Raw genomic sequence first — 20114 nt, 5'->3', positions numbered from 1 at the left:
TCCTACTTCCTTTAATTATATGTTTTGTTTTAAATTAATGTCCTTTATTCTGGGGATGAATCACCAGCTTGTAGACAGGTAAATGTGGGAGTAAGAGAGTGAAAATATAAGTTTGATTCCCAAGGTGGGTGTCTTTAATTAAAACGGACATCAAGATTCAGTCTTCCTTCCCAAACTTACCCCGCGATTCTAAAAACATTTGGATTCCATGTTTCTATGCAGGTCTCTCTCTTTCCTTCTGCATCACGTTACATACGGTCCCCTTTGGTTTCAGCGCCCAGGTTCCCTATCGCTTGTGTACCCTGACAGTTGCACCACATCGTGTAAAGTCAATACACCGAGACAAACTTTAAGGCCACCCTCCCTGCAGGAGGGGATGGGAGGGGAGCTCTGGGCTGGCTCGCAGCCGCGAGAAGGGAGCCTGGAGCCCGCCGGGCCCCGCGCCGAGGCCGCTTCGCTCGCTCGCTGGCTGTCCGGTGGCCGCAGGGACACGTCTGCCGGCCACTGGGATTTACTCAAGCGAGCACGGGACGGGGATAACGGGATCTGTCTCCTGCCTGCAGCTTTTCCCCCGCCTCGCCAAAAGGACTTGGAAAAATCCCTCCTGCCTCGACTTCCCCAAGGGCAAAGCGGGGCCCAGGCGGGATCTGCGCCCACCTCCGCACGGCGCCGGCAGCCCCTCGCACCGACACCCCCCCGGGCGCAACGGACGGGGCCCAGGCTGCCGCGGGCCGGCACACGCGTGTCCCCGCGGCCCCCCGGGTCCGAGCGGTGCCAGCCCCGCCGCGGCCAGCCCCGGCCCTCCCTCCCCTCCCCTCCCCTCCCCTCCCCGCACCTGCGGGGCCCCGCCGCCCGCTCCCCTCCCCTCCCCTCCCCTCCCCTCCCCTCCCCTCCCCTCCCCTCCCCTCCCCTCCCTCCTCCCGGCGAAGCCCCGCGCTTCTCGCCGCCGGCCCGGCGGGGCACCGCACCGGCACACCCGCCCCCGGTGCCTCCTCCGGGGCCGGGGCCAGCAGTTACCGAGCGTGCAGCGTGGCAGGCGGCCAGCGGTGACGCGCCTGTTGCTATGGGATCCACCGCCCCTATAAATAACTGAGGAAAGGAACTTTCCTAAGTCAGAGACTTGAGGACACGGGCCCCAGAACCAGATGGTCCGGAGGAGACGCGCCAGCTCCCGCCGCAGCACCCGGAGCGGTGAAGCCCCGCCGTGCCGCCGGCCCTGATCCAGCCCGGGGGGGGCAGCGCCGCCGGGGGCCGTGCCCAGCGCCAGGGACTGAGGCAGGGTCTGGAGCCCCCCACCCCGACGGCGGCAGCTTGATCCTCTGCCGGGGGGGCCCCCCCTGCGTCGTCTTCTCCTCCCCGCATCCCCCTTTGCTTTCATGCAACGCCTGGTGGCCTGGGACGCAGCATGCCTCCCCATCCAGCCGCCCGCCTTTAAATCCATGGAAGTGGCTAATTTCTATTACGAGGCGGACTGTCTGGCTGCTCTCAACAAGCTGCACCCGCGGGCGGCCGGGGGCCGCTCCATGACCGAGCTCACCGTCGGGGACCACGAGAGAGCCATCGACTTCAGCCCCTACCTGGACCCCTTAGCATCCCAGCAGCCGGCGCAGCCGCCTCCCCCCGCAGCAGCAGCAGGGGGCAACTTTGAGCCTCCCTGCAGCAGCGGCGGCGGCCAAGATTTCCTTTCCGATCTCTTCGCCGAGGACTATAAAGGCAGCGGCGGGAGCAAGAAGCCCGACTACACCTACATCAGCCTCGCCCGGCACAGCCACCCCTGCGCCAGCCAGAGCCACAAGCCGGGGGGGCTGCCGGGCTGCTTCCCGCCCCAGATCGTGGAAACCAAAGTGGAGCCGGTCTTCGAGACCCTGGACTCTTGCAAAGGGCCCCGTAAGGAAGAAGGGGGAGCCGGGCCGGGACCGGGGGGCATGTCCTCCCCCTACGGCAGCACCGTGCGCTCCTACCTGGGTTACCAGTCGGTGCCGAGCGGCAGCAGCGGAAACCTGTCCACCTCGTCCTCCTCCAGCCCCCCCGGCACCCCCAACCCCTCCGAGTCCTCCAAGTCCGCCGCCGGCGGCGGGGGCTACTCCGCCCCCCCGGCGGGCAAGAACAAGCCCAAGAAGTGCGTGGACAAGCACAGCGACGAGTACAAGCTCCGCCGGGAGAGGAACAACATCGCGGTGCGCAAGAGCCGCGACAAAGCGAAAATGCGCAACCTGGAGACGCAGCACAAAGTCTTGGAACTGACGGCCGAGAACGAGCGGCTGCAGAAGAAGGTGGAGCAGCTCTCCCGGGAGCTGAGCACCCTCAGGAACTTGTTCAAACAGCTGCCCGAGCCCCTGCTCGCCTCCTCGCCTCGCTGCTGACCCCCGGCCGGGCCGCGGGGCGAGCGGAGCCGGCGGCTCCGTGCCCCGCTCAGCGCGGGGAGAGCCCGGGGGGCGGGTTGGTTGGCTGGTTTTAAATTGGTTTTTTGGTTTTGTTTTGGTTTTTTTTTTTTTTTGGTCTTTATTTACATGTTGGCGGAAGGCCCCGCCGCCGCGCGGGGAGCGCACCGGGGGCCGGGGGCTGTCGGCGGGGCGGCGCGGTGGAGCGCGGTGGGGCGCGGTGGGGCCGGCGGCCCCGGCCCCGGCCCCGGCCCCGGGCGGGCTCTGCAGGCTGCTGGGCGCTGGGGTTATTTAAAAGAGCGAGAGGAGAACAAGGGCAAAGTGATGCAATCCTTTAAGCATGGCTGGGAATGCTGTGTACATGATGCAATCTCGTGTAACTGTCAGTCATGAATTGAGTAATCTGTTAAAGATGTTCCTACAGTTTTTTTTATTATAAAGAATAATCTATTTCTATAAGAAAATACATATGTATATTTTGGGATCTATGCATTCTTGCTACATTTGAAGCATTAATGAACAATTTTAATAAACTTTATGACTAGGTTAAAAAAAGTAGCTTGTTTTATTTTGAAGGCACGTTTAAAGTTAGCTGAAAGGCAGGGTTGAAAATCTAGCTGAATCTGGCTCAATGCTGCAATCAGGGATCAGGATTTTTGTTGGTCTGTTGGCTTTCTCTGACTCAGAGAAAGGAAAAAAAAAAAGAAAACAAAAAACAAAAACCCCAAGAGAAACCCAGCAAAGAGCAGAGCTGGAAGCTTCAGCCACTTCTTGTTGCCTCATTTTTATTTCCTCTAATCACTTGCTTTAGCTGCCGCTTGGGTGTTTGGGGAGGAGGTGTTTGTGTTGGGGTTTTTTTGCACTTCTTGCTGTTCTGAACGTGTAGAGCGAGATGTGCTATCCAAACCATGACCAGTCTTTGGCAAAGTAACACCAAGTCTGAAGTGGGAGGGAGGAAGAAAAAGTAAGGGAGGAATCTTGAAATGAGTTTGTGTTTTTTTCTTTATTGAGTTTCTATTCTCTAAGTTATGATTCAGCATTTCTTATGTTTGTAGTTTACAGGAATAAACATGAGAAAGTAGCATTTCTGTTGGATGTCGATAATTTCGGTCATTGCTCAGGAAGCTCTCATGAAACCCGGCCAGGTGAGAGGCATGTGAACAACTCCCTTATCTTTTCTCTTGAGACATTTTTCTAAAAACTGTAGACAGAGTTTCTCTGATGAGAGGTGTTTGTTTCTGTGTGCATGCGTGTTTGCTGGGGGCAAGCGACAGATAAGGGAGGGGGGGTGCCAGAGGGGGAGGAAGTTCATAGCAGGCCATAACTTTATTTCGGAGAGAACTAAGGCTCTGCCAGCCGATGGAACAAGCCAGCCTTGCCAGGCTCCCAGGCAGGGTTACTGCCGTGCTGCAGGCTGCTGTCTCGAGGTCTGTAAGAAGTTAACAGTCTCAAGCTGGTTATGTGGAGGGAGTTGGGCAAATGATCGGGTCTTACTCAGCATTTTCCATTTTCCTGTTAGGCCAAATTTAAGCATTAAGTTTTTAGATCCAGATTCCCAGTGCCCCAGAAAAGAAACTCCTTAATTGTCTATGCTCTATTTGACAACTGAGCACAGAAGGGATTTTCACTATAAAGATAGTGGACTTGAACTTGCTGCTATACATTCCAATGCAAACAGACTGCAGAAGGACACATCTTCAGTTTGTTGCTTATTTCTAGTGTTTCTATAAGCAAAGCATGTTTTCTCCTGAAAGAACTGTTTTGCTTTTTCTTGACCCTTGAGATCATAGCCTCCTGCGGGTGAATCTCCCAGAGCTCTTACTGACATTTGTTATGCGTTCCCTGCTCCCACAATGCCTCCATAGCTCCTGCTAGGAGCTGTGCAGTAGTAGGTAGTGGTGTGTTAGTCCTGATACAGATTTCACCCATTTGCTTTTTAATTTGTACAGTGCAGTTAAGTTGTTTTTATGAGACCCTAAGAATAGATTTTCTTGGGTGAGCTAGCTCCTGCACCAGCATGACTCAAGTTCTTGCAGGCAAGATAGACGTTAGATCTTGTCTTGACTGTCCCTCGTGACGATGATTACTCCAGCCTCCTGTGGCTGTTTATTCTACTATTCTTCTAGTTACGAAACTTATCCACATGGTTAGATCCTATTTTCTTGTTGTGCTGTAGGCCATGTAATGTTACCCAAACTTACAAGCAGTGTTCCCAGTCAGAGCCGAGTGCTGCTGAGGGTGGAATTGCTGGAGGACCGAAGATGTCCTCAGATACATTTCTTTCTTTATTTCTTTATAAATGACAAAGCTTGCAACAAAATTCAGTTTGTGGGGGCTGGAAGGCAGGGTAGATTGAAAGATAAGATGTACTGAAGGTATTTATATTTGTTTAAATAATAGTCCAGTTTTGGAGATAGAGCTCTATCAGGCATGAATGAGCTAATCCCCGTCCTTAAACTTTGCCTGCCACAGTTCGGGAGAGCCAGTGCGGTGTTGCTGCAATTTGAAGAATGATGTCTAAATTACTGCTGTATTCCAATGTATCTCTTAATTAGGATTACAGGTTTTTCGTTCAGGAGGAAACTTGTGCAGCAATGAGTTTTTGTCAGAAAGATGCAGTTACGGACAGGAAAATTGAGGACGTAAATGCCCCAATTTTACACTAGTCTCAGAAGGAATCCGTGAAAGAGTTGGAAAGAGAATTCCTGAACCCTGCATTCTTAATCTTGTATTACCCACATAACTTACATTTTAGGAGCTTTGTAGCACTATTAAATGTTTGGAGGTCATGAAATACCCTGCTTTATAAACAAGCATATGAAAAAACCCCTGTAATTAAAAATTTCCTAAAAAAAATAGGCTGGAAAAAAATAGTTTGGAAATGAATTTGAAAAATCTCCAAGCACTAAAGTAGACAAAAGATTCCAAATACCTTTTCTAATCACAGTGGGGGAATTGGAAAATCCCTGTCCAAACAGTGGCTCAGCTCCAAATATTGATATAGTTTCCCATTACAAATAAGATTCTGTTGACTGAAAGCAGTACTTGGTACATCTCGGCTGTCTTCTACCAGGGTCTCTTGAGCTTCTTTCCTAAAGCGACTCAGTACAGCTTGTGGTGGGACTTTGCAGTCTGTATGCAGGCAAAGCACGCAGAGAAGTGAAGGCACTTACTCCAGTGTCTGTTTTGAATTTTATGGAAGTTTATAACCAGCATTTCGTTTGGGCTTTTTTTCTTTCTCGTTCAAATTATTTATTACATTGACTGATTCATACAGGTCTTTCTCATTACTACTCAAATAACAGTTTCTTCCTATGTAGAAATAACTCTGTAAGATCAAATCCCTAGCACTGACATCCCCTTTCCAAAGTGTCTAGTGCTGTTTTATCATTTGCTAGGTGTTTGAATTCAGTTGTGCTTACTTCTGCAAAAGGAATCATATGTATCATTTTAAAATAATATATTTAAAATACAATTATAATTTTGTTAGTAGTTCTTCTATCTATTAATAGAAATTATTAGTCTCTGCTTATCTGCCCAAAGCATGTCTAGTCCCTAGACACTGTGGTGTTGCTTTCACACTTTTCCCACTGCCTTCCCTTAGAGACTCTTGGAAGATGCAGGAAAATTTTCACTTCTTTCTATACTAATACTTGTTTCTCCTCTATCAAATCACCCAAATTGCACACATGCACCAAAGGGTTATTGGGCGGGAGACTTGATCACATTTGGTAACAGTATGGTTTTTTCCTCACTGAAATGCTGCAATAGCCTTCAGATATCGAAATTACAACTTGAAAAAAGCTTTGTGCACAATGTTTACCTTTACAATTTCATTGCTAGAACAACTGTCATTGATGTGGATGTGTATAAAAATATGAAGTTACTCTCATACTAGCTAGTTTTCAAGCAATGTTTCATTAGCTGTGATCAGAATAAAAGTCAATGCAACTCAGTATCTGCTTTAATAAAGAGAAAAAATGTATATGAGGCCAAATTACACATCTTCTTTTGTTATTTATAGTGATACTGCTTATGATACGATAAGCATTGTCTTGAATTTTCCTGTCATTCACACTGACACAAAGCACCACCAAACTGGAATGGCAGGGTTCTGCATTCAGTTTGTACTGGGTATAGATGATTATATGGTGGAGGGGGGGTAATGACGAATTTGGTTCTAACTCTTTTTTGCTACTGATTGCTAATGCAAAAAAAATTTATTACTACTCTCCTGAGTGTCGTCCTTTGTTATGTTTAAGTCTACACGAATGCTTAACAGTCAGAATTTTAGGGCAAACCTCATAGACTGATGTGAAGTGTAAAGAAAAATTTAAACCTATGCATGTTTGTTGAAAGGGTCCTAATACATTGATCAGGAAATCTAAACAAAACTAGGAATATAGTTAACTGCTCCCAAGGAAGCAATTCCGTTCAAATTCTGAACCCTTTTTTTAATCAATCAATAAAGTAAAACTAAAACCATGTGGCCAAAACTGTACCTTAAATATGTAAGGGAATTAATTCTCTTTTGAGAGATACTCACTGAACAGACAAGTGAAATCATTAAAAGAATGAAGTTCTATTTAACTCTGCTGGGACCCAAAACATAGTCTGAGAGTTTAATCTTTGCAACATAAAGCGAAACTTTGGTAGAAACTCTACATTTTGATAATATTCTGAGGTTTTCTGAGGTTCCTGATTTTTTCATGTGTGAACTGAGGTTGTTTTACCCCAGCCTGGGCAGATGAGCAGCACACTCTATGTTGAGTATGTAAACACCTAAAAAAGATTAGATACAGCCTTGGATTGACAGCAGGATCACGTGAAATTTATGGTGTGGTGTTAGCCTGATGCAAAACTACGTAAAACTCCAAGAGAGTTTCTCTTTGAGATGATTCTGGAAGCAGCAGTGTGGCCACCGGGCACACCACCCCTGGGGTTTGATGCCAGCACACCAGTCCTGGGGAGCTGCAGTCAAGCACAGCTCTCAGCTTCAGCACAGCCATAATTCTGATATGCTCAGTTTGATCTATTGGAAACTCTACTGGAAACCAAAATGTCTTTTGTGATCATTTTCCCACCTGCGAAATTGTTTGAATGTTTTGTTTTGAATAAGAGGCTTTCGTCCTCTCCTAGAAATGGTGGTGGTTAGATCTGCCTGGGTGTGAAAAACAATAGGTCTGGAATTCAAAACAAGGATAAATGGGTTAATAGTTGCTGAAGCTAATTGATTTGCATTTAGAATAGGGACACATTTAGTTCCAAACTTTCTAACTGGTTGCCACAATTTCACAGAGCAGCACCAAATTTAACCCTCATTTGTTTTAAAATTTTCACAAATTTCTGTATTTACTATTAAAATGATTTGAACAATAAATAATAATAAATTTCAGTAATATTCTCTAGCTAATTAAAAGCTAAGGAAGACTTCGATCTACATCCAGTTTTCACCTTGCCCTGTCCTATCTGCTCTTGCCTCTGAGACTCCTGTATCCCACATTACATAGCTATCAAAGCACTTTCTCAGAGTTCAGGGTATTTAAACCTCAGTCTCATAATTTCATATAATTTTCAGAATAAATCGTCTAAAAACTCACACATTCCCTCTCTAAGGCTCACGGTAGAAGTGCTGGCTCGGTCAGCAGACCTGGTTTTGATGACTTGAATGCAGACACCTCTGCACATCGTGCCAGTCAGAGTAAAGAACTGGATTTATGATAGAGGCTACAAGACACTATGGTCCCTGTCCCCATCCAAACCAAGAGCAACGGCTTGTTTGTTTTCTATAAATACCCTGGGTTTGCTAGTACATTGCAACAGCAGTTCATTAAGCCTGTGGTAAGTAGCTCATTGATGTTGCCTAGAAATTACGGTAATAGGAATCAGTCTCCTTCAAACAATGCAAAAATCTCTCTAATGCCTCATCCACTGTATTCCCCTCCTCCGTTCGCTCAGCTGGGATCTGGGTCCACAAAAGTTTTGCGATATATTTTCTATAAGCGAGCAGAGGAGCTTTGGGTTTAGAAATGAATGTCATGGTGACACGATGGGAAAATATTTCTGTGCAACATGATGAAACAATTACTTGGCTGAAGTAATTCAGGAAGGGAATCACAAGAACAAGAGAAAGTGCCTGGAGCCGGTTTGAGAAGCAGGAGAGCAGTGGTGGCTGGCTAGCAGAAACATTGTTTTGCTTATTTCCCCAGCCTCTGCCATCTAGACAATAACTCGGAGGTGGATGTTTCTGACAGTGATTTGCCACACTTCTCTGAGCCTAGGTGTCTTATTTGAAACAATGAAATACAGTTTCTGTCTCTGTTAGGTTTTTTTGTTTTTTTTTTTTAATACAAAAGGCCAGAAAAGGAACCTAGAATGTAATTTATTAAGATGCTTAAGCGTGTCTAACATTTAAATGTACAAGGGGCAGAATAAAATCTGTGGGACAACTTGGCACAACAAGATGAGTAGAATTACAAAAAAAAAGGAGTAATTATCAAGGAGTTTGGTTGCTTAAAGGAATGCAAGCTGGACCACAGCCACTTATGCTTAACTTCATCACACAAGCCAGCTTTGTGCCAGCTCTGTGAAGAAAGACAACTTCCGAGCAGCACTGCTTTCTTGCTGATGAGTTATTGATGACCACTCACGGTGGTAGAAAATATTTTTATGCTTAAAGTTAAGAGTAGTGCTGATTGTTGGGTTGAAGACCTGAAGGAGTGGAAGTCAAGGCGGAAGACCTTTATGTATGACTTCAGCTGTTGGGTGCACAGTATCCTTAACCACTTTCAAAGCAAATTACGTAGCTGGCAGAGTTAATGAGTGCAGAACACTGATAGAAATTAAGATGCAAAGGATAAATACTGAGCTTTGAAACAAAAGATACAGTTCCTGGTCCTCGCTCTTTCACCAGTTTATCATATATCTTTAGGTTATCAGCCCCTAAACATAATAGAAGCTGTATGCACATATGTGCCTCTCTAGTTATAAGTGCAGTTGCCATAGCTGCAGGCATATTTGCCTATTATATATTTAGATCCTGATCTTACATATGTGTTTCATTTTATACATGTAGCTGTAGTGATTTCAGTGGAACTATTATTACTTGCATGAGTAATGATAAATGCATAGATCTGTATTTACATGGATGTATTTACATGGATCTGTATATACATGGATTTGAGATCACAGTGTCTCTGGGAAAATTTTTGTGCCTTGCTCAGTTTTACAGCACATGCCCTAGCAAATTTTGAGCACTTTAATTTCATGTGTTTTCAAATTTGAGAGAGCTACCCATGCACGTGGGCTGATTTGTCTGTCTCTTCCTGTACAAAAGGGAGATGACAGTGGCTTCAGCATTTTTGCATTTCCCAGGAGAAAAAAACAACACAGCAAAACATCTGACAAGTGAGATACTGCCTGTGCTCTAACAGCTATCGTTGGGTCCCAATTCAGCAAAGTACTTGAGTGTATGTTCTGTCTGAGTGGAAGCAAAACAATGCTGAACACAAGCTTTAAAGTTTTGGATGTGCCAAGCGCTCTGCTGAAACATATCCTTCCAGAGCCTCGGCTGCAGCTGCCTGGCCTCTGGATTACTGCTGTGAGGCAGCTGTGGCATGGGCATAAGTCCTGGGAAAGAAAACATGATAGAAAACCTGGATGTCCAGAAAGATGGTGAATGAGATGCACTCAGAGAGGCCAAAAGGAATCCTTGTTTCTCCTACCATACTGAAGGAGCCCATCCAGTTTGTGTGCTGGCCAGGTCTGGCAAGCCGCTGTTTCAGAGCATGGTGTTAGTACCTGGCGGCTGATCAAAGGGTTCTTAAGCAATAACCCACTCCACATCAGCAAGAGCTGCTGCCAAGACCCATGGACTTCTTGGGCTGGAAGACAACTGATAAAGCAGATGCTGAGAAAAGCAATGATTCCTGCATTGGGCAATCTGAGTGCTACTCATGGCTACTAGAAAATGTTATTTTTATTTTAGTTCTGCACTTGCATAAGCCAGTTTCGCTAAAGGCTCACAGTGACATGGCATTTGTACAGGGCTTGCTTTTTTTTTTGTTTTGTTTTGGGTTTTTTTTTGCAAAGCATTTTATTTAGATGAACAGATGCTCCCACTTTGCAGGGGAAAACCACTACTCCTTGGTAGTTCTTCCTCTGTCAATAACAAATATGGGTCGATCGCACCTTTCTCCAGAATCAGCTGCTGTGGATTTTGGCTTGTGAAGGATGAGGCACTCAGAATAAATGGGAATGATGCACTCAAACCCCCTGCAATACAGTCCTGTTCCTGGCTGTAGGGGATACAGTTCACAAGCAAGGCTGACAGATGGGAAAGGGTTTGGCAAAAAGGACAAGAAGGCAGGTCTCCATGTGCTGAAGAGGCCTGAAAAGAAGGAAGTGATATCAAACATGGTTCTGGGAAGGCTATTGCAAGCTGTGGCAATGATGGGAACTGTTTCCAGCAGACAGGCTAGGGGCAATGAACTATTTTCCCACTGACCTCATGGTAACATGAAGTGAAAATTCCACTCTAGTGTTTTCTGCCAAGTCCTTAAAGGCAAAACCTTAGCAAATGGCTCCTGCATAAATTCACTAGCAGGTGCTCTTCTGCACGAGCCCTGCAAGAGCTTTATTACCAGAGGTACACTAACTATTAAACAGCCATCAGCTTAACCTGGTATTTACTGTAGGACTGTGCCTTTTTATTGCGCAGAGGGAGGGAACTCCCTGCTCAGCCCTCCAGGTGGTCCCTTCAGGGCAGGGTTGAGGCACATTGGTGAGAAGGGGTGGGGTTGGGTGGGAGAGGCTTTCATTGCTGCCCTACCTGTTCTGGGCATAAATTGAAATGATCAGTCTCTAAATCCTGCCAATTAGGCATGCTTTACTGGCATTAGAGCCAGTTTACTATGATAGGTAAAACTAAATTGTTTCTCTTTTTTTAAAAAAAGAGGCAAAATCCTGCTGTAACACATTTAACTCCCAGAGCTGGGGTAGCAGGGGCAGCAGTGCACTCTGTAGGGCACCTGAGCCAGCCCAGGCAGGCAGGAGCAGGGCAGCACACTGCAACACCGCACAGCTCAGGCACAAATGCCTCCTAACGCCTTTGTGTACCCCCTTCCCACAGTGACTGTCTGTTGGGGACCCCGTGGAGTAGGGCTGGGGGATGCAGTCTGTAGCCCCCAGAGCACCCTCTCCTCTGCAATAACTCCACTTTAGCATTCAAGGTAGCATTAGATGTGGGAAAAAAAAATTAGTGGTAGCCCTTTTCTAGGAGTCACCTGCCAACAAAGCTCCACCCACCTGGGAGAGCAAAATGAGATGCTTTTACAAGACTATGAAACTCCTAATCAAGGTAGTCCCTGTGCTCTCAAGTCAGCACCTTCCTAATCTGATCAACAGATTCCTATAATGAAGAGGCAACATGGACCTCTCGGGTCTATTGCTTCTTGCTTTCTGCAGACTGAGGCAGACATTGTTCTATTTTTTGCACACTGCTCCCACTCTGAGGGTTATCTTGGTTGCTATAAAGGCCAGAAATGATTGGGTTGGTTTTCTTCCTCAAAGAAAAGTTATCTTTGCAGCATGTGTTTCTGCCTGTGAAAATACAGGTGTACCATGCAAAAGCACAAGCTGGCTTCATCCTCAGCTGCATTTAAAGAAGAGGGAGAGGACCATCTCCCAACAGCCCTATATTCCCTCCTATATTCCCATCCTCACCACTGACATACTTAGTCTCTGCTGGTCCAACATAAGCATTTCTGATATCAGCATTTCAGACCTTTGCCACCCTCACGTGCTTCGAAACAGCCTTTATTCTGAGAAGGGTTTGTCACTGGCATTTGGGTATGTGGAAGGGTTTTTTAGGAAGTGGACAAATGGGAAAATTAATTATCCATGTAAAAAAACATTTCATATTGCGTAAAGCTCGCCTGTGAGGAGCACTGCCTTTCACTGTTTTATGTCCTGGGAACTCGGACCGAGTCAGCCTCCTGCATCCACAGCTTGTCAAGATCCATGGGTCTTCGTAATCAAATCACTCTTGTGCACAAATCTAGGGCAGAAAAGCCCACCTATTACAAGCTTCTTCACAAATGCAGTACTAGGTTCTTCCCTCCTCTACCTACCACCATGTCTTGAGAGGAGAAGCGAGGTGAATGCCCTCTCTCAGCTAATTTGTGCTCTCCTCCAGCCTCCCCCCGAGGATTAAACATTAGCTAGGGATCTCAGGAGGGCTCCGGCCACACTACACAGCTGAGTAAGGCGGTGGGACCTGGCATGGTGCAGTAGGGTGCTGCACTAGTTCTGTGCTAAATGTTAAGCCCAGATGAGCACTTTCAGCCTCTGCTGCAGAGACTCTGCCCCGTTTTAATTAGGTAGGAGTGATAACCTAGTGATTCTGGAGAAAGGAAAGCAAAGTCCTGTATCTGGCATCGCTGCAAACTTGTTTCAGGATCTGGGGCAAGTTACTTCACCTTTCTTTGCTTCAGTTCTTTTATCTGCAGATAGATACTTCCTGGATGTGTCTCAGGTATTATTTGTTTAAAGAACTGTGAAATATGAGATATGAGACCTTGACAATACTATATATTAATTATTTAAAGTTTACATTAAAAGCTAAAAATATCAATGAATTCAGAAGGGAAAGTCTTCTGGTGAAAATGACTGGAAGCACAACCGTCCCTCACTCCAAACACTTCCCAGGCAGTAACATGACCACATCGAGTTTGGCTCATTATATATGTAAAATAGGCAGATGCTATTAGAAAGTAATTTTTTTCACCCTGTGAGTAGAGAAGCCTATCCCTCATGATGAAATCCTCTGCAGGGGCCATATTTTTATCATGCCTCATACTTCTCAAGGTATTTGAAATCACCCGCAAAGTTGGATGCTGTCTTCCCTTTTCTCCCCTTGAATCTGAGCTTTGCCTTCACAGAATTTCAGTAAGTCCTAGCATTTTCCTTTCAAATTCCCTTCCCTTTGACAGTATGCAATTCCTGATTTTGGTCGGTATCATCGCAGTTTTATTAAGTGTGTAATAACACGCTGTTCTGGGACATGTCATGATCATAAACTGTCCATGTAATTAGGCCTGACTCGTCAATCAACATGGAAAAGGACTGAATGGAGTTCTTAAAAGCACCTTTAAGAGGCTGATGGAAATGTTTAAAGAAAAAAGAAATTAGCAGTGTTTTGTATTGTTAAGTATTTTGCAGAGCAGAAAATTAATTAGCACTGGAGAGAACACACTCTTCTGGAATGCCCATGTGTGGCCCATTATATCCCGTTCTGCCCTCTGAGTCATCCCTTCACAGCCACTGATTCCGTGCGAACAGGAGCAGTCACAGTGGGATCAGGTTTAGTGACTTACTCCTGTGAGTAAGCAGCCATAGAGGGAAATTTCCCCTTGAGCAGCGGCCAGGGTACCATTGGCAAAAGGTGGTGAAATAACTTTTCTAGGAAAAAAAAAATCACATTTTTGCATGTTATTATTTTTACTTTTTTACTTTTCACTTTAGGAATTTTATTATTTTAGATGAAATGCTAAAAATGTGTCTGCAGTAAGCTATATAAATCAGAAGTCTGTACGTATCCCAGACTGATGATCTGAGACATCTCTGGCACTTATTCTTGGGGTCTTCCTGCATGGGGGAAATTGCCCCCGTGAAGAAAATGCACATTTCCAACATCTAAGTGAAACAGAAATAAGAAAATAGTTCCTGGTGTGCTTAAGCCCTGAAACTGCACAAGCAAGTTAACTAAGGCCAAATCCAGCTCTCTCCAAGTCTAGGTGAAAGGTCATCCATGAATTAGGAAGCAAATTATTGAGTTACCAGCATTGTAGCAACAGAATAAACTCTCACCAACTGATTGACTAAGACAGTGGGATATCACCCCTAGCTATTGGCAACTACCCTCTCTTCATTAACCTTCATTAAGGTGGTCATCTCCAAACCAAACAAATGCACAGTTCAGTTACTAATATAAAAGACATCAATTAGATTTATATAAGAGTATTGCTAAATGTTAAATAATAAAGGCTGCTACCAAACAACAGCAGGAAGATTCATTGCCCTACAACGTTTGCTTCTCAAACAGACAAAGCCTGGCAGTTTTTGGGAAATTACACCTTGACTGGTGACAACACGTGCTCTCTGCATTTGATGTGGGGGAGAGGGGGTACTGCTGGCATACTCTGTCTGTCTAAATCTGACAGCAAGGCTAAGGTTGGCACTTAACTGCATGAATCACCAACTACTGAAATTTAAAAGCTTGCATATGCAAATCACTAATTAAAGATATTAGCATAGTCAGTTACCCAAACTGTAATCTTAATCGTATCTCCAAGTTAGGCATGCAATCACACACCCATTTTGCAGATTTGCATTTGTGAGCATGGTTTCCCGAGAGCTAGGTCCAGAAACTAGTCTAATAATGAATTTTTCCTCACGTAGTTCCAGGAAGGGAAGAGTGAAAGTATGGTGAGTGGCTTCCTCTCCTGAAAAGTAATGAGGAATTGTACAAAATCAGGAACTGATGTGGACAGCTGAATGACAACTGAGAGGGCTAGTTGGTGAGTTATGCATGCTCTCCTTTAATCTAATGCCCATCTTTGTGACTCCTTTGACCCAAACAACATGGATTTCCCTCTATTAGCAAATATTCAGACACAGGAAAAGACTATGTGCCAGATTTTTACTTTATTTACATTGAATTACCTGAGATTAGAATCTGAAACTAGAAACTTTCTTTATACAGTTACAAATAGCTATATTATGCAGTTTTAAGGGGTTAAGAAAAGGAGGAAATCATAACCACAGAAGTCATAAAGGCAACTTATCCCAAGCCAAATAGTTTTGTTTCTAACGCAGGGCTTTAATTATAACATGTCATATAATGATGACATAGTGCTATAATAGGCAAATATAATGCATTAATCTGATATTATATTTTGGCTTTAACAATAGGTGCAGCGAACCAGCCTTAGTGGATAACTCATTCAGAACCTATCTGCACACTCCACCTAGATACTTATCTGCCTCTTTAATTAAGTGGAGGGAAACTTCTTGAGGCCATACCCATAAAGCCAGTCTCTGATGACAGCAGAGTTACTGGAAGCCTTTGGTAATCGTTTACACCCACGTATTGTGGTTAGCTTCCAACTTTGGCTCTTTCCTTCTCACTTTGGAACCACCTATTTATCCCCTAGTGTAAATCCCCTACTGTTTTTGTACCAGAAGGGGCACAAAAGACCTCCGGGGGTTTGTTTGAGCAACGAGTCAGCATACTGTCATTGGCCTCCTCAGGCCTGAACCAGGAGTCCTAACTGCAGCCGTGAAAAAAAGAGCTTTGGCAAATTTTTCACTTACCTGTATACTTCTTGGAAAAGTCGCAACAGACTGCATCAGTGAACACAATACAGCCAGTGCCACCTTTCCATAATGCAAGTTCTCCAGGTTGTCTTCAGCAGACACTCATGGCAATCAGAGATGCTACAGCAACCAACTTTGGAGGAAGCAGGATTGGGCCTCGTGGGATAAAATCATCTTTCCTGATTCCATGGATCCTATGTAAGTTGGTGTACATTGAAAAACACCCTTTTTGGCTTCTTCAAACACAGAGTTTGTAGGATTTGCATGCTAAGCTAAAAATAAATTTTTAACTAATACATTAGTTTGGAGAAGGTGGTTCCCTGAGTTGCAGTGCTCGCTCTCTAGTAGGAATTTTTGAGAGAAATATCCCTCTCTCAGGCAGTAATATACAGAAATCATAAAGACCAGCATCTGAAGAAAGCACAGGGACAGCAATCTTGAGGCCGTGTGAGATAACTTTCTGAGGTGACAATAGCATTCAACAAGTACTATAGTCCCTGAGCAGAATCAAGGCAGCTGACATGAGGTTCCTAAGCTTTAGTACTAGCTAAGCAAGCCACCCAGGATGAGCACAACCAAAATGGCTCCAACAGCTTACCCCCTCCTTTTCCTTTTTCTTTCCTTCTGTGGCTCACTTCAGTACTGTCCTCCGATCTTTTCCAGTATGAAAGGCTCTGCTAATGACCTTTGAACAGATCATGTTGAGAATGTCACGGCAGAGCTTCTTAATCTCATGGTGGCGCCTAGATAATATGGTGATGGGTACTGAAATGCTGAAAAACAGACAGACAGATAGCTAGATAAGATTAGATATATAAGTAATTTAGTCAGTCATCATACAGAGCAGCTGACATAAGTTCATTTGTGAAGCCAACTGCTAAAATTGCTTTAGAAGTCCTTACATTTTAATTCTGTTGAAAGACAGACCTTTGATCTGAATTGTTTTGGTGGCATGTACATTATTTGAATGGAACCTCACCTGACCAGGTAATACCAGACCGGTCATTCCTGGCATACTATTGTCATAGGAGAACAGTGTACATGCAAATCCATACCTACCGATAGCTCAAGGGCAGACAGATAACTGAGCATCATGGAACAGATATAGACTGAAAGCATGAGCACCACTTTATGCTGATACGCAGAATGAATCATGGCTAATAAAAGGCTCAAACAACCATATATATGACTAAATGTAACCCCAAAACACTTTTAAATTAAGCATGATCAGAAAATAAAAGGAGGAAAATTAATAGATAAGTGTTATTGCTTCTCTTTTTCATTAATATTTATTAATTTACACTGGGGGAGATGGAGGAGGAAGAGAAATAACACAGACCTGACAGATTTGCTATTGTTTATAGACAGTTTTATATTCCAGCTCTCAGGTACTAGCGAAACACTGGGATGTTTGTACTGCATTCATTGCAGGGAAAACTGTTTACATTCACGTTATGTTTTTTTAATATGGCATTAAGAAAAATTTCAAAGACACTTCCTAGGGCAGTTTATTTTTGAAGTGGGTTATTAGTTTTCAGTGAGGCTATGGTAGTATTCCTGACTATGTAAGGGGTAAGAGAGTTAATATAAAAGCGTAGAGTTTGTTAGTCCATGTGTTTCTCTGAGTGGCATTCACCCTAGCACAGACACTTGGCACCACTGAGACCCACTATAGCAAAAACTGCTAAGTGCACGGATGAACCACAGGTAAATGGTTGCATGTCTTAATTAGTGATGGCTGAAGCTCTCAGAAGATTCTGTGGTTGAATTAGAATAAGCATTCAAAAAGTTCAAATGTTAATCCAAGCCTCTTTAGTTTATAATGATGGAAGTCACTCTCTAGAGCTGGCTTACTCATTCCGTTTTTAATATATCCTGACTGAAGTTGGGTTTGAACCACTGCACAAACAGCAGCTGTCACGAAAAGTAGCTCCCTCCCTCATACCCACTCAAAATCAGTAATTACAGGTGTGCAGAAAAATCAACCAACTGAACAGCAGTCTCCAGACAGTGCTTGCCACAGTCTTCTGTCCTTCTGTGACACTTTACTTTTGCATATACTTGGCTCGAAGGCTTGAAGGCTTGGATTAATCTTACTGAACTGTTAGAATGCCCGTTTCCTTAACATTTGGGAAGCTCAACCTCTTTTTGAAGGTACCTGCCTCTTGCCAGTGAAGGAGCTAGACTCCTAATTTGAGCATCTCATTTATTTGCCTGTACTTTGGAAGGATCAAGGTCCAGCTGTCTTGTGAAATCCCTGATGTTACGGTATCTCCCTGACCAGTAACCTGTTCCCCATAGCTAGTCCCTTATGCGATATTTCAAGTCAGCTCTCCTGCACGTTGGTATATTATAAGGGACTATAACACAGGAGACTTGATTCTCTAAATAGAAATGTTCATATACAATATACCTAGAGCCTGCTTCCCCACTGTCTTACGACTGCGCAGTCAAACCCATGGACTCACAGCAAGTCCACAGGGTGTGAAAATGCTGTCTAGCACATCTGGAAGTGCCAGGCTCTCAGTCTGCATAACGTAAAAGCAATGGAGGATGAGGCCAGTAGTTTCAATTGTACTTTTATGTCTGCATGAGCAAATATCAGGCCTGTTATGCATGTATTTGACATCTGCAAAGAGTTGTCCAGCTTGTGCATAAATGGAGTTGGTGTGCACTTATTTCCCTAGCGTACCGCATGCCAAATAAGGGCAAATCAAACACAAAAGTATGCCATCAACTGAGACAACCATTTAAAAATAGGTATCTAAAAGTATTACGTAGTAAAGTACTAAAGAATATAGTCTTAATTTTCAAAATTGCCAAGCAACAAGCAGCTCTTGTTTTTTTTGAAAATCAGAGCACTCACACACTTCTGTTTAGATTTTGGAACATGTTTTTATATACCTATTTTTTGAGGAACATTGGCCAAATTGCTAGCTGTTGGCTGGAGTCTTTATCAGGAAATCTATAATTGAACATTCCAGGCCAAGATGCACAGAAAATAAAACTGGGCAGAAACTTGCATAGTATGATGGTAGTTATACTGGAAGAAGTAAAAACGATTCAAAAACCCTGGTTCCATTAAAAATCCCAGTTCAGGAAAAGGGACAGAAATGTACTTTTGTGAACTTGAAATGGGTACTTCTGTGTTTGCAGTGATAACAGCAGTCCTTCTTACAGCACTGTGCACTTTCAAAGCTTTGAATGAATAACTGTAGCTAATGAATAATAGTACCTTCAAATAAAATCTTAATTGCAAAACAAAGGAATAATAAAGAAAAGTTACTACTTTTTTTTTTTTTATTTATTCAAAGCTTAGAAAAGTTTAGGTTGAAGTTTTGGGTGAAGGTTTGGTTGCTGCCTTTTCCCCTTTTATCTGAACCAGCTCACTCAGACCTAATCTTCATCATCTAAACCACATGATTAACACACAAAATGACTTTGGAGCAAGCCAGGTCCAAGCAGGAAGCTGCAAGTACTATCATGTCTTCATGATATTAGCCAGCAAAATAACTGTGGTTTCTTCGGTTTTTTGTTTTTTTTTTAATTCTCTACATTTATGTTTTCCTTGAAAGGGGCTTGTGTTTTGTTTCTTCTTTGTGTTGGAAACTTTCAGATTTATAATCTCACTCCCAGAGGGAATGCTTATTCTCCTAGACAATCCCCACAAGACCAGGGCAGGCCTGGACCCTTATGCAAAATGTCTAAGGACGACTCTCACTCTGCTCAGGTTTGTCAGTCAAAACCAAACCGTCCAGCCAGATAGCATCTCTCCCACCTGGTCAAGTTTAAAAGAAAGTAGCTACGACTGTATCATGTGAGGGGACCGGTCCTGCTGGTGTGTATTAGGCTTGTTCAGAATATGCCATCAGAATGGGCTGTCCTGAGAAAATAAGACGCTCCTTCTTTCAGGATCCCAGTGGGTTTTAGGTAGGAACTCTGTACTAAGCTGCTCAGATCACAGCAGTTCTGGGCATGTCTAGACATAAAGTTGCTGGTACTGGAAGAAATGTTATCCTGAGCAGGGAGGAACCTACTGAGTTGTAGGTGCTTAAGTCCTCTTTTGCATCTGGCCCTAACTTGCAAGAGAGGAAAAGCCAAATGCTCAAAGGCAGCTTCCATTTTATGGCTCTAAATTATGCAGAAAAATTATGGACTCGATAATTTTCCACCTGCGTTTGTATTGGAGGTGAGGATGAGCCTCGACCAGGTAGGGAGAGGCTCTGATTCTCTGCTCTTTCTCTGCTCTGTGAATTCAGAAGGGATGAGAGGCCTCACACCAGCAGAAATCATAGTCCCCATGTGTGTCATACACTCCTATGCAAAGCTCCGCGGTTGGTACACTGGGTGCTTGTT

At 44.3% G+C, this 20114-nt stretch overlaps 1 protein-coding gene and 1 long non-coding RNA gene across 5 annotated transcripts in view; one reads left to right on the top strand and one right to left on the bottom strand.

The window, feature by feature from the left end:
• Nucleotides 1-1101: 1101 nt before the first annotated feature.
• Nucleotides 1102-3462, top strand: CEBPB (CCAAT enhancer binding protein beta). Its single transcript, XM_074888205.1, has one exon. It carries the CDS (start codon nt 1377-1379, stop codon nt 2361-2363), a length of 987 nt encoding a protein of 328 aa, XP_074744306.1. The 5' UTR covers nt 1102-1376; the 3' UTR covers nt 2364-3462.
• An 8874-nt stretch (nt 3463-12336) lies between these two features.
• LOC141951561 (uncharacterized) overlaps nt 12337-20114 on the bottom strand; it is a 146428-nt gene continuing 138650 nt past the window's right edge. For 3 of the 4 annotated variants that reach the window (XR_012631384.1, XR_012631383.1, XR_012631385.1), the window contains 3 exons: nt 16357-16531; nt 15756-15952; nt 13862-14884 (listed from right to left, as the gene is read on the bottom strand). This is a non-coding gene — a long non-coding RNA (uncharacterized LOC141951561). Of the gene's footprint in view, nt 13842-13861; nt 14885-15755; nt 15953-16356; nt 16532-20114 lie in introns of those variants that run through there. The other variant, XR_012631386.1, reaches the window with a different exon arrangement.

Source organism: Strix uralensis, chromosome 18, assembly GCF_047716275.1.
Source record: "Strix uralensis isolate ZFMK-TIS-50842 chromosome 18, bStrUra1, whole genome shotgun sequence".
NCBI classification, from domain to species: Eukaryota; Metazoa; Chordata; class Aves; order Strigiformes; family Strigidae; genus Strix; species Strix uralensis.
Note: the sequence above shows the minus strand (reverse complement) of the source record. Positions and strands in the feature narration are given on the sequence as shown.